At 45.0% G+C, this 15,802-nt stretch overlaps 1 protein-coding gene across 1 annotated transcript in view; it reads left to right on the top strand.

Moving 5' to 3' along the window:
- Nucleotides 1-15,802, top strand: part of MAP3K4 (mitogen-activated protein kinase kinase kinase 4) — a 109,339-nt gene that overhangs the window by 57,417 nt on the left and 36,120 nt on the right. The window contains exons 10-11 of the mRNA XM_042781574.1: nucleotides 2,612-2,878; nucleotides 14,074-14,223. Of these exons, the coding sequence (XP_042637508.1) occupies nucleotides 2,612-2,878; nucleotides 14,074-14,223 (417 nt within the window). The remainder of the gene's footprint in view (nucleotides 1-2,611; nucleotides 2,879-14,073; nucleotides 14,224-15,802) is intronic.

Raw genomic sequence — 15,802 nt, 5'->3', positions numbered from 1 at the left:
CAGTTGGTTTCTCATTTCTTTGTTGCAGAATGTCTGTGTAGCTTGCCTTCTTTTTGTCACCACTACCTGTTTGACAGTTTGTCCTACTGTGGTAGCTTGTAAGATGCTATAACACCAGAAGCTTTGCCACCAGTACTTCAAATACCCCCACAGTGGACAAATTTCAGTGGAGTTTCCAGAGTAAGACAAAGTAGGAGGAAAGGCCTAGCAAGCTACTGGAAATTAGCGTATGGAAAGCCTTATGATCACAGGGGCACATTGTCCTTCTTACTTGCTTTGGAGACACCCCGTCAGGAGAGATGAATCACTGAAGGAGGCCGTCATGTGTGGTGAGGTAGAGGGCCGGTGATGGTGACGGAGCCCCTTGGTGAGGAGCATTAGCACAGCGGCCTCCCCGCTGTGATACAGCACGCTGGCCATCGTGAGGATGACGCAGGACTGGCAGCGTCCCTGTTCTGTTGTACAGTGGGTCACTCTGAGTGGGAATTGACTCACTGGCAGCTACTAACCTCTCTTCCTTTTTTGCAAAAAGTAATGGTTTTGAGATTCATCTGTTACTTGTCCACCATTTTACCTTACCTTTTAGTATAATGATTTCAAGGAAACTTGGAAGACGCTCATGAACACTGGTGTGGCAACAACGTAGATTCTGTGAAGGTTTTATTAGTCTTGGCTTTATCACACATCTGTCCATCTTAATGTTTGATGCATTCCAAAGTAAGTTTCCATTTCCCCTCAGGATATGACTCTCCATACCATTACCTGGAGCTCAGTACTGTCACCTGTCGTGAAGCTTGGCATCTGGTAATGACAGTCCTCCAACTGTGTTAATTTTCAAGATGGTTTTGGCTATTATAGGACCTTTGTGTTGCTGTTTAAACATCACCATTAGCTTTTCCATTTCTTCAAAGAGGTCTCCTGAGATTTGATTGTGATTGTGTTGTATCTAACAGTGAGCGTGAAGACCACCGACATTCTTAACAGTGTTAATTCTCAGTCCATGATCGATTTTATTATTTTGGCTTTAAGCACTTCTTTTTTAATAGCTTTAACAATGAAAAGAAAAAAAATTCACCACGTATCTACCACTTCTGATGCTTTTTATTCCTTTCTTTATAAATCCAAGTTTCCTTGTGTTATCTTTTCTCCTTTTGTCTGAGGACTTCCTGTAAAATCGTTTGTAGTATGTTTCCGTTGGCAGAGAGTTCTCAGCTTTTTGTGCAACAGCATCTTTATTTCCCCTTCCCATTTGATGGATGTGTGTACTGGTATTGATTTCTAGGTTGATTCTTCATCATTTCTCAGTACTTTAAAGATTTGTTCCACATCTTTGAGTTTTCTCTTCTTCCAGCGATACACTTGCATGAGGTGAGGAAGAAGAAAATTGGAAAGGGTAGGGCTGGCTCCAGCTCTGCAGTCTTTCCCACTCTTCTGTCTCTTGTCCCTTTTCTCCATTTCCTACAATTATTGTTGGAGAAAGGTCAGATTTCTCTTCTAAGTAGGAAGCTTAGCATCCATCTCATGGAATGTATTGGCATTTTCTCTTTTGCCTAACGTTCTTTTTAGCTGGTTCATTAAGATGTCATCTTTTGCTGAGGGAGGTAGAAGAGAAATACTTTTTTCTTTCCCTAAGTTAAAATCAGTATTCCATCAAGTTTGCACTGAGTATTAAAAAAACTTGAAAAGAATAGTATGTTAAAATAACATGGTATATGGAACCTCCAGACATTCTTTGAATAGTGTTTGTTGCTCAGATCCATGGTTTGTGAAAATAGTCATGAGACTGTTTTCTACAATGGAACTAACACAGTACTATACCTTAAGAAAAAGAGTCATTGTTTCCAGTGATTGAGACAGTTTATTTAAGAAAAAGGGAGAGAGAAAGGCTAGTAAGGGGAAATTGACTGCATTCAGTGTGTAAGCTGAATTGGTTGCTGTGTCCTCCTTGTTTGAAGTCCTTACTGAGTAGAAAGATTTTGTAGGCTTTGAGATGATGAAACCACATCACTGTCACACTGCTCCAGGTAACATTATACTAAATGGCAAGTCCTGTGTGACGGCAAGTCCTGTGGACCTTGCTTTGAGACTGATATTTGTTGACATACTGTCCTTGTTTCTTCATATAACCTTGATGTTGAAAAAAAAAAAGAGGAAAGTTTGTCACTGTGTAACGTCAACCTTGAATTATAACAGAGCATTTGTAAGCTTTTTCTTTAACCTTTTTTTTTTTTTTGAAAAAATTGAATTTGTAATTGTTTATTAAAATTCACCTGACCCCCATCTTTTGTTTTCTTGCTATAAATGTGGCATTTGGTCCAGTAATGCATATCCTTGGGATGCAGTGACAGCTTTGAAGGGTAATGCTCCGTTTTTAATTAATTGTCAGCCAGAAACCATTTTGTGTGAAGTAAGCCTATGGAATTTCATAGCTTTTCAACAGAGCCTGCAAGAAAGCATAGTGTGTTTCGTGGCCCCCAACTAAGCAGAACCCTAGTTGACATGTGTGTTGAAATCTGAAACTCCCAAAATATAGCTTGTTTTGTTTAATCATGTGTATTTCTAAAGTGCACGGTGTTTCTTCATTTGAAAGTTTGGCTTATTTCCTTTCCAGGTACAAATTCCTGGGCTAGAAAGCTTGCAGGTGTTTGCCCCTGACATCCTCGCCAAGGAGAAGAGCGTTATTTTGCAGTTGCTCAATGCGGCCGCAGGAAAGGACTGTTCCAAAGACTCAGAGGACGTGCTGATTGATGCCTTTCTGCTACTGACCAAGCACAGTGACCGGGACCAGGAGGCAGACGATGGCTGGGGCACATGGGAAGAGCAGCCTGTCAAAGTCGTGCCTCAGGTGGAGACTGTGGATACACTGAGAAACATGCAGGTACGGCTTGCTCCAGGACCCACGCCCTCCTTGAAGGGTATTAGGAATTTCTAGTAGCTCATGAGTGATTGGTTTAACGGCAATAGAAGGCTCAAGTATATAGTTGCCAAAAATGCACCTTGATGTCTTAATAGCTAATTTTGCTGCATGACTTGTGCTAAAATAATTCTGTAAAGTTGCTTGAGTATTTAAAGTTATACTGCTGGACTATTGGAAATAAAACATCCATTTTATTTATGCATTTTCTTAATTTAGTTACGTAATTAGGTCTGTGTGCCCATCATCCGAAGGAAACTGCCTTCCCTTTGCCACTCCTCCAGGACTCTGTGTGGGTAGGTTTTGGTTTTCATTGTTGCAGTAAAGCCACCTAATGGACAGGATCCCGTGACCTTGTTCTGTCTGCATTCAGCCCGAGGGCAGAACAGGGAATGTTCACTTGCCTGCCCAGAAGGGAGCCTGCATCTCCATGGCTCCCGGCTGTCCCTGCCTCCCTCGTGGCTCTCCATCCACCTGGAGTTTAAAGCAGAAATGTAAAGGTTATTGTAAAGTCAGGCTCCCTCTTGTGGCTGAACACTAGCCCTGCCAAGCCCTCAGCATTTCAGATCAGTGGCCCCCCTGCATCTCAGTCACTCTGTGATCGGAGCACCGCCCTCCCTTCCCTGGGCCACTGCAGCCTCTGACTTACTCTGGCTTCAGGTCTCACCGCCTTCCCTCCAGTGCTTTATTGATGTGTGCGTGCATGCGTGTGCGTGTGTGCGATTTCATACTGCCAGATAATCATGATAATACGTACACCTAATCACATCACAGATCTACTGAAAATGCTGAAATGGCTCTCCATCACTTTAAGAGTAAAATGAGTAAAGGCTCAATTTCTTAATATTTCACACCTGGCCCTCATCTGGTCCCTCTCTTCCTCCTGCATACACTCCTCCATACACTGTGTACCCCTCATGCACCGCTCAGGTCCACACGTGCACACATGTGTATGTACACACATGCACATGCATTTACATGCACACATACACACACTGCTCCAGGAACAATGCACTGTCTGCAGTTCTACATGTGGCAGAGATGTTGTGCCCTCACAATCCCAGAGCTTTGCACACACTCTTCCACCTGTGTGGACTCTTCGGCTGCCTTTCCGGTCCTTCTCATTGTCATAGGATGGAGTAGGAGGGCGCAGGACCAGGCAGTGTTCTGTTCTGCCGTGTGTAGTGCTGTGAGTCAGGGCTGACTCGGTGGCACCTAGCACAAGTTCTTAACCTGTTAAACTCACCTTATAGGTTCAACGCCTCTTCTTTTGTGCGTGTAGCAGGTTTTGATAGCCATCCCTTCCGAGGAGATTCTGAAACAGCCCCTTTCCTCCCCTTCACCACCACTGCCCTGGCTCATACCACCAGCACTGCCTGTGTCCACTGTAGCCTTGTCAGTGAACTGCCTGTTTCCCCTCTGAGGTACGTGGAGCAGGCAGAGAGAGATCGGACTTAATGCCTTTGATGAGACCGTCTTGCTCCTCCCCGCCAGTACCTTGTCTTTCTGTTCCTTGTAGAAGCTCTTTCTCCTCCCTAGCCACTCCTCCTGCCCTTGCCCTGCCTCCCACAGGCCAGAAGGCTGGAATCATCACCGCCCCAGCTGCTGTCTTCTGACACTGTGTGTGCAGATCTTAACAGTTAGGCATTTGCGAATGAAAAAAATAAATGTTAGGAAGACGAAATGTAGGCATGCTTATGGAATGTTAAATGCAGAGAGGAGCTAAGCTTTTTAAGCTCTGAGCTATTTGGTCCCACCTCTTGCCTAGTGTTTTGATATGAGACCAGGCCAAAAAGAAAGTCAATTATTGTGGGACCTGTTTGCCCCATGGAGCAAGCTGGATTTTTTTTTTCCCCAAATAAACATTTGTTTTCCCTTACTGAACTACAGGAGCGTTGTGGAGATTAGGACAATAGAAGGAATGTTACCATGATCCTTCCCCCAACGTAACCATGGTGCATGTTGTCATACATGTCCTGAGGTCAGGCTCAGCATACGTACACATATGTACACCAAGATAAACACGGGTCAGGCTGGGTGCGTACAGCTTTGAGTTCACCTTGTAAAATGCTTTCAGTAAATCCTAACATGTTCCCACATCGTTAAAACGTTTCTGGAAATGCTGTCTTTGGTAGTGGGTAATATACCACCAGTATGGCTGCCCCATGTATGTTACTGCTGTAATTGTATTACTGTTTGAAAAAATAAGTCCTTTCTAGGCCTTCACTGCATTTCCTGCGGCAAACAGCTTCCTATGTAAATATTGTGGTTTGTATCCTGGCCAGCAGTTCAGATTATTACCTTAAATTTTTCTTATCAAATCGAGCTTTTATTATTTTCATTAAAATCTCAGAATGTCTATGAAATTGCAATACATGGTCTGTAGTAACATTCTCTGCCTTACTAGTTTGAGATGTTTCTTCTGTAAATGCACTGCCATTTTTTGTTCTTTTTTTTTGTTACTTACAGTGAAGAGATTTAATCAAAGAAACAAACATCATGTTTTTTTGTGTTTATTTTTTAGTTTGTGATCTCTAAAGGTATTTAACTGAGAGTTAAACGTTTAAAATAGTAGTCTGAACTTAAATATTTAAAAAACCATGTAGTAAGACACTCTAACTCCTGAATTTTTTTCTAATGGAGGGAAGAGATAAGATGTATGTTGTTGTTGTTGTTATGTGCCGTCGAGTCAGCCCTGACTCATAACGACCCCTCCTTGGGTTTCCGAGGCAGTATCACTATGGAAGTAGGATTGCCCAACCGTCCTTCCGAGGAGTGGCTGGTGGATTTGAACCGCCAGCCTTCTGGTTAGCAGTCAAGTGCCTTAGCCACTATGCTACCAGAGCTCCCAATAAGATGTATAGTCCAAACTAATGTGTTTGGTTTTTGGCATATGCATATGTGTGTATGTATGTGTACAAACACGCTCACATACACACATGTGTATGTATATATATGTGTATATATTTTTAAAGAGATGCTAGCGTCCATATTAACTGGACATACTCAGGGATGCATGGATGATTAGTGCTCTGCTGCGAGCCAGAAGGTTGACAGTTAGAACCCACCCTGGGCTCCTTGGGCGCAGACGGGCCACCTGTTTCTGGAAGGTGACAGCCCTGAAAATCCTGAGGCACAGCTCTGCTTGGCACACGCAGGGTTGCCAGGAGTTGCAACTAGTAACAACAGCAGCATATCAGTCTGGGAATAAGAACGAAAATCTCTGGAATTACGTTTAATGAGTTCAGGAGCTCTGGTGGCACAGTGGTTGAAGCATTCAGCTGCTGTGTTAGACTGGATTCTCTAGAGAAACAAAACCAGTAAAGCTTATATAGAGAGAAAAAGAGAAATTTATCTTAGGAAAATGGCTCACACACTTACAGAAGCTGGCAAGTCCCAAGTTCTTGGATCATACATTAAGCTGGAGGCTTTTTCCGACTCACGCAGCTACAGCTGCAGGGGCTAAGGAACTCCAGGTTGGCAAGCAGTATATTGGCTGTTGACTCCAACGAATGACAAATCCAAGATCTCTAGGCCGAATGGTGGATTGTTCACTCATGGACAGTTGTAGGCAGCACAACAGAATCCCGATCCACAGAAGAGTGTCTCTTTTCCCAGGATGTCCATAAATATACTGGAAGCAGGCCACACCCCTAGGGAAACTCCCTTTCAATGGAGAAATAGAACTGCATATGGGATGCTGGTTTAGAGCATATGCAGCCTCTTGGAGAACATTGCCCCAGCCCTTCAAGGTATTGCCACCTAGCTGGCACCATAATTGTGTTTTCAGTAGGCCATTCCATCATTCTATTAAGCCAGCTGCTTCAGGATGATGGGGAACATGGTAAGACCAGTGCATTCCATGAGCATAGACCCATTGCTGCACTTCATTTGTGGTGAAGTGAGTCCCTTGATCCAAAGCAATGATGTGTGGGATACCATGATGGTGGATAAGGCATTCTGTAAGTTCATGGATGGTAGTTTTGGCAGAAGCATTGCGTGCAGGGAAGGCGAATCCATATCCAGAGTAAGTATCTATTCCAGTAAGAACAAAATGCTGTCCTTTCCATGATGGAAGTGGTCCATTGTAATCAACCTGCCATCAGGTTGCTGACTGATCACCCTGGGAAATGGTTCTATATCGCGGATTCAGTGTTGGTCTCTGCTGTTGGCAGATTGAGCACTCAGCAGTGATGGTAGCCAAATCAGCCTTGGTAAGTGGGAGTCCATGTTGCTGAGCCCATGCATAACCTCCATCTCTGCCACCATGGCCACTTTGTTCATGAGCCCATTGAGCAATGACAGGAGTAGCTGGGGAAAAAGGACGACTGGTTTCCACTGAACGTGTCATCCTATCCACCTGATTGTTAAAGTCCTCCTCTGCCGAGGGCACTTTTTGGTGGGCATTCACATGAGACACAAATATCTTTACTCCTTTGGCCCACTGAGAGAGATCTATCCACATACCCTTCCCCATACATCCTTGTCACCAATTTTCCAATCATGCTTCTTCCAACTCCCAGACCATCCAGCCGAGCCATTAGCCCATAGCCCATGAATCCATATATGATCGCACATCTGGCCATTTCTTATTCCGTGCAAAATGAACAGCCGTATGTACGGCTTGAAGTTCTGCCCATTGGGAGGATTTCACTTCACCACTGTCCTTCAGGGAAGTCCCAGAAAGGGGCTGCAGTGCTGCTGCTGTTCACTTTTGAGTGGTGCCTGCATTTTGCGCAGAACCATCTGTAAACCAGGCATGAGTTTTCTCTTCCTCAGTCAACTGATCATAAGGAACTCCCCATGAGGCCATGGGTGCAGACTGGAAGAGGGAAGGTAATGTGACGAGTGGAGACCATAGGTATTTGGGCCACTTCCTCATGCAACTTTCTTGTGCCTTCAGGTCCTGCTTGAGTCCGATCTCTGATATACCACTTCCATTTAATGATGGAGTGCTGCTGTGCATGTCCAACTTAATGACTCTGTGGGTCAGACAACACCCAGTTCATGATGGGCAGCTCAGGCTTCATGGTGACTTGGTGGCCCATGGTTAGGCGTTCAGTCTCTACTAAAGCCCACTAACAAGCTAGAAGGTGTTTCTCAGAAGGAGAGCACTTATCTGCAGAAGATGGAAGGGCTTTGCTCCAAAATCCCAAGGGTCTGCATTGCAATTCATCAATAGGGACCTGCCAAAGACTCTAAACAGTATCTCTATCTACTATAGACACTTCAAGCACCATTGGATCAGCCAGATCAAATGGCCTATGTGGCAGAGCAGCCTGCACGGCAGCCTGAACCTGTTGCAGAGTCTTCTGTTCTGTGTCCCACTCAAAACTAGCAGCTTTCCGAGTCACTTGATAAATAGGCTGTAGCAACACACTCAAATGAGGGATATGTTGCCTCCAAAATCCAAAGAGGCCCATCAGGCATTGTGTCTCCTTTTTAGTTGTGGGGGAAGCCAGATATAATAACTTATCCTTCACTTTAGTAGGAATATCTCAGCACGCCCCACACCATTGGACCCCTAGAAATTTCACTGAGGTGGAAGGTGCCTGAATTTTTGTTGGGTTAATTTCCCAACCTCTAGCACATATATGTCTCACCAATAAGTCTGGAGTCATCGATACTTCTTCCTTACTAGGTCCAATCAACATGATGTCATTAATATAATGGACCAGTGTGCTGTCTTGTGGAAGGGAAAGGCAATCAAGATCCCTACAGACTAAATTATGACATAGTGCTTGGGAGTTGATATACCCCTAAGGAAGGACTGAGAAAGTATACTGTTGGCCTTGCCAGCTGAAGGCAAACTGCTTCTGATGGTCTTTTGAAATTGGTATCGAGAAAAAGGCATTGGCCAGATCAATAGCTGCAAGCAACTACCAGGAGATGTACTAATTTGCTCAAGCAATGGAACCACATCAGGAACAGCAGCTGCAATTGGAGTCACCACCTGATTAAGTTTACGATAATCTACTGTCATTCTCCAAGATCCATCTGCTTTTTGCACAGGACAAATAGGCAAATTAAATGGGGATGTGGGGGCAATTACCACCCCTGAATCCTTCAAGTCCTTGATGGTGGCACTAATCTCTGCAACCCCTTTAGGAATGTGGTATTGTTTTTGGTTTACTATTTTTGTAGGTAGAGATAGTTCTACTGGCTTCCACTTGGCTTTTCCTACCATACTAGCCCTTACTCCACATGTCAGGGACCCAGTGTGGGAATTCAGCCAATTGCTCAGTATATCTGTTCCAATTATTCATTCTGAAACTGGGGAAATCACTACAGGATGGGTTCGGGGGTCCACTGTCAGACACACCTTAGCTAAGACTCCATCAATAACTTAACCTCCATATGCCCCCACTCTGACTGGTGGGCCACAATGACACTTTGAGTCTCTTGGAATTAGTGTCAGTTCAGAGCCAGTGTCCAGTAATTCTCGAAAAGTCTGATTATTTCCTTTTCCCCAATGAACAGTAACTCTTGTAAAAGGCCTCAGATCCCTTTGGGGAAGGCTGGGAGAAAGATTAACTTTATAAATTTTTGGCAATGTAGTGGGGTTCTTCCTTTACGGGACCCAGCCTCCCCTTCATTTAAGAGGTTGTGGGTCTGTAAACTGATTCAAGTCTGGTAATTGAGCAGCCGTGACTCTGTATCCTGGCAGTTTAATCTAGGCTGCTGTTCACGTGATCTAGAATTCTTCTGTCTATACAGATCAAGTAAATACTTAGTAGGTTTGCCATGTATTCACTACCAGAAACACCATGATTAAGTAGCCAATGCCATAATTCCACATGAGTCAGACTATTCTGATTACTGTTTCGACTCTGCTTTCCATGATGGTAACCATGCCCACCTCGCTTTGCCTATTAACTGCTGCCACTTGGCCCCTACTACCACGGGGTCCAATCAGCCCCATCGTAGTTAAGTGTCTTAGTTCAATTAGGGCAGTTCCCACTGTCAAATCTGGCTTACATAAAATAGCGATCATAGCAGTCTTCAAGGATGCTGGAGCTCCCTTCACAAATTTATTCCTCATGGTACGGGTGAAAGGAGTGTCTTCTGGACTCTCCATTTCTGGCTCTGGGGTCTAATCTGATAAATCCATTCTAACAGGCCAATTTCCCTAAGCTTCTGGATACATTCTTCTGCACTACACCAAGGTCTGGTACTTAAACTTGACTCAAGGTAGGCCATTGCATAATCCATGCTTCAGTAAGCCAACCAAATAAACTATTAGATTCTTTCCTAACCTCTTGAGCTGAAACATTGAATGAAGAATCCATACTTAGTGGGCCTAAATCAATAAACTCAGACTGATCCAATGTTACATTCCTTGCACCATTATCCCACACCCTCAGTAGCCATTCCCATACATATTCTCTAGCTTTCTGTCTGTATATGTTAGCAAAATCAAGTAGGTCTTTTCAGGTGTAGTGTACCACCTCCTCAGTCACATTTTCTGTTTCACCTTTTGGGGCTCACTTGGACTTAACTTTAGTTATAGGTCTAGCAGCCGTAATGGGTGGTCGGGGCAGTTCCTGCGAACATTCGGCAATGTCTTCCATGGCCTCTGCCTCAGGCAGTGACCCAGCAGGGACAGCTGGGTTAATCTCATCTAACTGAGGAAGGAGGGGATAATGGTTTTACAGCAGTCCCTTCAGATGGGAGGGATTCAACAGAATTTACAGGCTCCATATCTTGATCTTCCTGGCTGTCTGCCCCTATGTCCCCATTCCAGGTTTCAGGATCCCATTTTTTCCCAATCAATGCCTTTGCTTTAACTTCAGACACCATTCTGGGTTGGTAATTTAATTGGTGTTGTAATTCAGCCACCCTTTCAATAAGACTCTGGGTTTGGTTTTTTTGGCAATATCAGCTCTGTTGCTAGAAGAAATAAGGCTTTCTTTCAGAGCATAACTGGAAACATTGAGGTCTTTTATGAGGCGCTTAAGCCGTGACTCAGCAGCCCTGAGCTCATCTCGCTCTTTAACCACTTTGTCTAGTAGGACCAACCAACCAGCTTCCTTATTCTCCTCATGCTGATTGCAGAAAAGTATCAAATATGTGATCACCCAGAGCCTCACTTCTCAAAAGTACTTGATCTATTGGTTGTGCTATTTTGCATATTAGTGTTGCCACCTCATGCCATGGATTAGCAGGGCCCTCTTTACTAGTGGAGGCAGGGTCATCGGTGCCTTTTGGATTAATTAAATTTAGGAAGCCCATCCTTAGGATTTTGTCTTTCTAGAACCACTCCCGGTACCAAATGTGTTAGAGTGGGTTTTCTTTCTCCAGAGAAACAAAACCAGTAAAGCTTATATAAAGAGAGAAAGAGAAATTTATCTTAACATAATGACTCACACACTTATAGAAGCTGGCAAGTCCAAAGTTTTTGGATCAAACGTCAACCTGAAGGCTTTTCCTGACTCACACAGCTGCAGGGGCTGAGGAGCTCAAGGTTGGTAGGCAGTATACTGGGTGTTGACTCCAATGAATGACGAATCCAAGATCTCCAGGCTAAATGGTGGATTGTTCACTCACAGACAGTTGTAGGCAGCACAACAGAATCCCAATCCACAGAAAAGTGTCTCTTTTCCTAGGATGTGCATAGATACACTGGAAGCAGGGAAACTCCCTTTCAATGGATTGGCTGCTCAAAACATACACATCTGATCCCATCTTTGGAACAACCCACATCACAGTTGCTTAAACCATTGGTCTAGCCATGTTGACACAAAGCTCCAACTCTCACAGTGGTCAACAAAAAGTCAGCGGTTCGAACCCATGAGCTGTTCTTCAGGAGAAAGATGAGGCAGTGTGCTTTTGTAAAAGATTTACAGCCTTGCAAACCCTATGGGACAGTTCTACTCTGTCTTAAAGGATCGCTGTGAATCGGAATCAATAGCAATGGGTTTGGTATTTTGATTTTAGGCAGTGGGTTTGTCTTTTGGGTTTTTGGCAGTATATGTATGAAAGATAAAATTATAGAATTCTTTAAAATATGTGTATCTGTGTATCCCTATAATATTTATAGAAATTATGCTTATATGGTGTTATATGTCCACCACTCATCAGTTTGTCATACCGTGGTTACTTGAGTCTTGCTGTGAGTCTGGCGGCTATGCCACTGGTGTTTCAAATATTAGCAGCGTCACCCATGGTGGATAGGTTTCTGCAGAGCTTCCAGACTAAGACAGACTGGGAAGAAGCGTGGGGTTGGCCACTTCTGAAGAAAATTGGCCACTGAAAACCTTATAAAAGCAGTAAAACACTGTCTGTTATATTATCGGAAAACTTTATGAATAGCCCTGACACATTGCCTGATACGGTGCCCGAAGATGAGTCCCTCATGTGGGAAGGCACTCAAAATATGAATAGTGAAAAGCTGCCTCTTCAAAGTCAAGTTGATCTTAATGAGGTGGATGGAGTAAAGCATGACTCAGAATGGGAGAAACAGCTGCAAACAGTATATCATGACTGGTAGAGTAGAGGGTCAGTGAAAAAGAGGAAGGGCCTCCATGAGATGAATGAACACAGTGGTTGCAGCGGTGGGCTCAAGCACAGCACGGATGGTGAGGTGGCCCAGAACCGGCAGTGCTTCGTTCTGCTCTATGTGGGGTCGCTGTGAGTCGGCGGTACCTAGCTGGCACCTAACAATGGCAGTGTAAAGTGATGGTGCGGATGGTCAACCCATCGGCTGCTAACTGAAGGGATGGAGGTCTGAGTCTACCCGCCAGTGCTTTGGAAGAAAGCCCTGGCTGTCCGCTTCTGAAAATAGCCTCAGAAAACGCCGTGGAGCACAGTTCTCTGACAGGCACGGGGTCACCACGAGTCGGAATTAAGTGGATGGCAACTGGGAAAACGGTGTATGGATATGGTGGTGATTCTACGATTTTGGCTTTATAATAAACTCCCATGGTTTTGTCTCAGTAATAAGACTAACTCAAGATTGTAAAGACATTCATGCAGTCAAAATCACTGAATAAACTAGCATGGATGAATGAGGTGGATGGAGTAAAGCTTTGGGACCTTCATTTACTGATAGGGTATGACTCAAAATGGGAAGAAACACCTGCAAGCATCATAGTCATGCTTGGTAGAGTAGCGGAGCAGCGAGAAAGGGGAAGGCCGTCAGCGAGATGGCTCGACAGTGGCTGCAGCAGTGGGCTCAGGCACAGCAGGCATTGTTAGGGTCCAGCTGTGTAGAGCACGTTCGGTGACTGTAGTGTGGTCAATGGCGAGAAAATACTTTTTGGAACTTCACAGGTTTGATTGGACATAGATTAACTATTTGCACTAAGATAGCAGTTACCATTGAATGGGTACTTGTAAATAGCTTATGTTTCCAGCAAATACTTATTTTTCCAATGTTATTTCCAATATTTATATAGTTACATCTTGCAAAGACAAGTTTAGTGTAATTCCATCAGAATTACTGGCAATTATGAGTGTATGGGGTTTTGTTTCTGTATGAAGCATTCTGTAAGTGATAGCTTGTATTCTCAACAGAACTTGGGTGCTCTGACAGAGTGTAATGTTGAGCATTGCAGATGGACAGATTGGTAGAATGTCAGTGTGAAAGCAGTTCTAGAAATCTGGTCCAAGCTGCTTGGATGTCAGAAACGTGAGTTCCATAGATGGGGATGGGAGTGAGAGAGAACTAGGATCTCTTGAGTCACTGATCTCCCCCACCCCATGCTACCAGAGGCTGGATGTGTTGAGCTCGGTAGCACTTGAATCCTCAGGTGCCTGTCGTGTGTGGATATAACGAGTGTTTAAGCTGACTGTGTGGGGCTGGTTGGAACACTCTTCCAGCCCGACCTCTGGGGTCATGACTGGGATAGTGAAATCTTCTCACTGTGGTGTGCTCCGCTCCTGTCGCTCTGCGGCGCCTGCCCCTGAAACCTGCCTCTGCCTCGCCAGTGAGCTGCAGGCGGGGTTGCCATGGGGCTCTCCTCCCTTGTGCTGAGGATCTGGGCGTGAGGTTCCTGCTCTGAGTTGGTCTAGGGGAGCACCTTTGTGTGAAAACTCTGATCAGGTGGTTGCTGGCCTGGTCAACCCCGAGGCTGACATTGTTTTTGACTTGGGCTTGAGCTGGAGGAAAAAGCAGTAAATGGGTGTGTCTTTATAACCTGTGTTTGGTTTTACTCCAGGTGGATAATCTCTTACTAGTTGTCATGCAGTCTGCCCACCTTACGATCCAGAGGAAAGCCTTCCAGCAATCCATCGAAGGACTCCTGACTCTCCGCCAGGAGCAGACGTCCAGCCAGCCGGTCATTGCCAAAGCTCTGGAGCAGCTGAAGGTATTTCACCGTCCCCTCTGCCCCAGGTCCTTGGAGGTAGTGTTACAGAAGATGCAGTGTCATTCGGGGAATTCCCACTCGACCTGCCACTGGCCCCCTCCGCCCACCACACACATTCCCCCGGTCTAAACTACAGTCAGTCCCAGCGTCTTGCCTGAAATGGTGGAATGTTAGAATTGGGAGGGATAGAAAGTGGAGTGCTGTCGTGACTTGGTACGGTGTGATGGCTGGCTAGGGGCAAAGTTGAGATTGGAATTTAGGTCTCCTTTTCCTAATCCCGGTGTCTTCTTCCTTTAACCACTGGTGTTCTCCAGAAGTGCCCCACATCATAGGTCTCACTTTAAAGAAGAGGCATTTATTCCTTCGGTGAACAGGGTTCTGCCCAGTTGAATGCAGTTGTAGATGCAAGGTGGAGACCACACGGACGCCTTCCAGGTTTGCTGGATGTCTGAGTGCGGTTTTCTTCCATTTGCTCACTATTTTCCATTCTGTGCCCTTGTGTTAATCTTGGTTTCACCTGCACTTCTCTGCAGGCTGTGCAGTCACATTAAGACTTGATGTCTTAAAGAAGCAGCGCTCTCTGATGCTATAGGTAGTTTGATAAGCATTTGTTTTTCTTTTGTCACTTGGATTTGTCTCATTTCTGTACACATATCAGGGCAAAGACTTTTTTTAATTTTAGTTTGAGTCAGTGAACTCTAGGTAGAATGCAGAATAACACAATTCTTGACTACTGTGCTTCAGCTGAAGGGCTGTCTAGCCTGGAGGCCGTAGACGGCCGCTCTGTACTTCAGTACAGAGGAGATGGATCTGAGCCTCCCGGCATTCCCACGTGGGAGGAGCTCAGAAGGTGCAGATTGGGAAGAAGCATCTACATGGTTGTCTGTGGCTCCAGGTGAAGGGCATCCCCACAGAATAGCAAACAGTCTCATTTGGCCAGCTGAATGGTCTCTACAGTTGAGAGTAGCAGGAGAGAAGGCTGGTAAAATACTGAGGGCTGAATGTTCTCTACAGTTGAGAGTAGCAGGAGAGAAGGCTGGTAAAATACTGAGGGAAGAATCAGCTTGTTGAGAGATTCTGGATTCCAGTTTTGAAGTATCAGGGAGTTGAAGATTTTCCAACTGGCTGAATGAAGCTTGGCTTTAGGAAGAATAATTTGACAGCAGTGAGTAGGGCAATTGCATGATGGAGACCATGTGTACACACTTGTGTTTCAGAGTGGGTGGATTGGAGACCACTTGGGAGTGATTGCAATATTGCTTAGAGAGGGGAAGAAAGCTTGAACTAGGGCAGGGTTTCCCAGCCTGCACGCTACTGATGCTTTGGAGCCATCATTCTATGTTAGGAGGGCTGTCCTGTGCATCGTAGGACATCTGGCAGCATTCCTGGCCTCCACCTACTAGGTGTACATGGCATTGCTGATCCCTGGGCCCCTGGGCAAAATTGGCTCAAGTAAAACCCCCTGAGCAAGATTGTGGCAACAGAATCGGAAGGCAGTTCTGACTTGCAGCACTGTGGAGGGAGATCCTGTAGTAACAGCCTGTTCCCACTCTGTGGAACTGAAAGCATGCTTGGGCTC

The sequence above is a fragment of the Orycteropus afer genome, unplaced genomic scaffold (genome assembly GCF_000298275.1).
Source record: "Orycteropus afer afer isolate SDZICR_OR568_19922 unplaced genomic scaffold, OryAfe1.0 scaffold00135, whole genome shotgun sequence".
NCBI classification, from domain to species: Eukaryota; Metazoa; Chordata; class Mammalia; order Tubulidentata; family Orycteropodidae; genus Orycteropus; species Orycteropus afer.
Note: the sequence above shows the minus strand (reverse complement) of the source record. Positions and strands in the feature narration are given on the sequence as shown.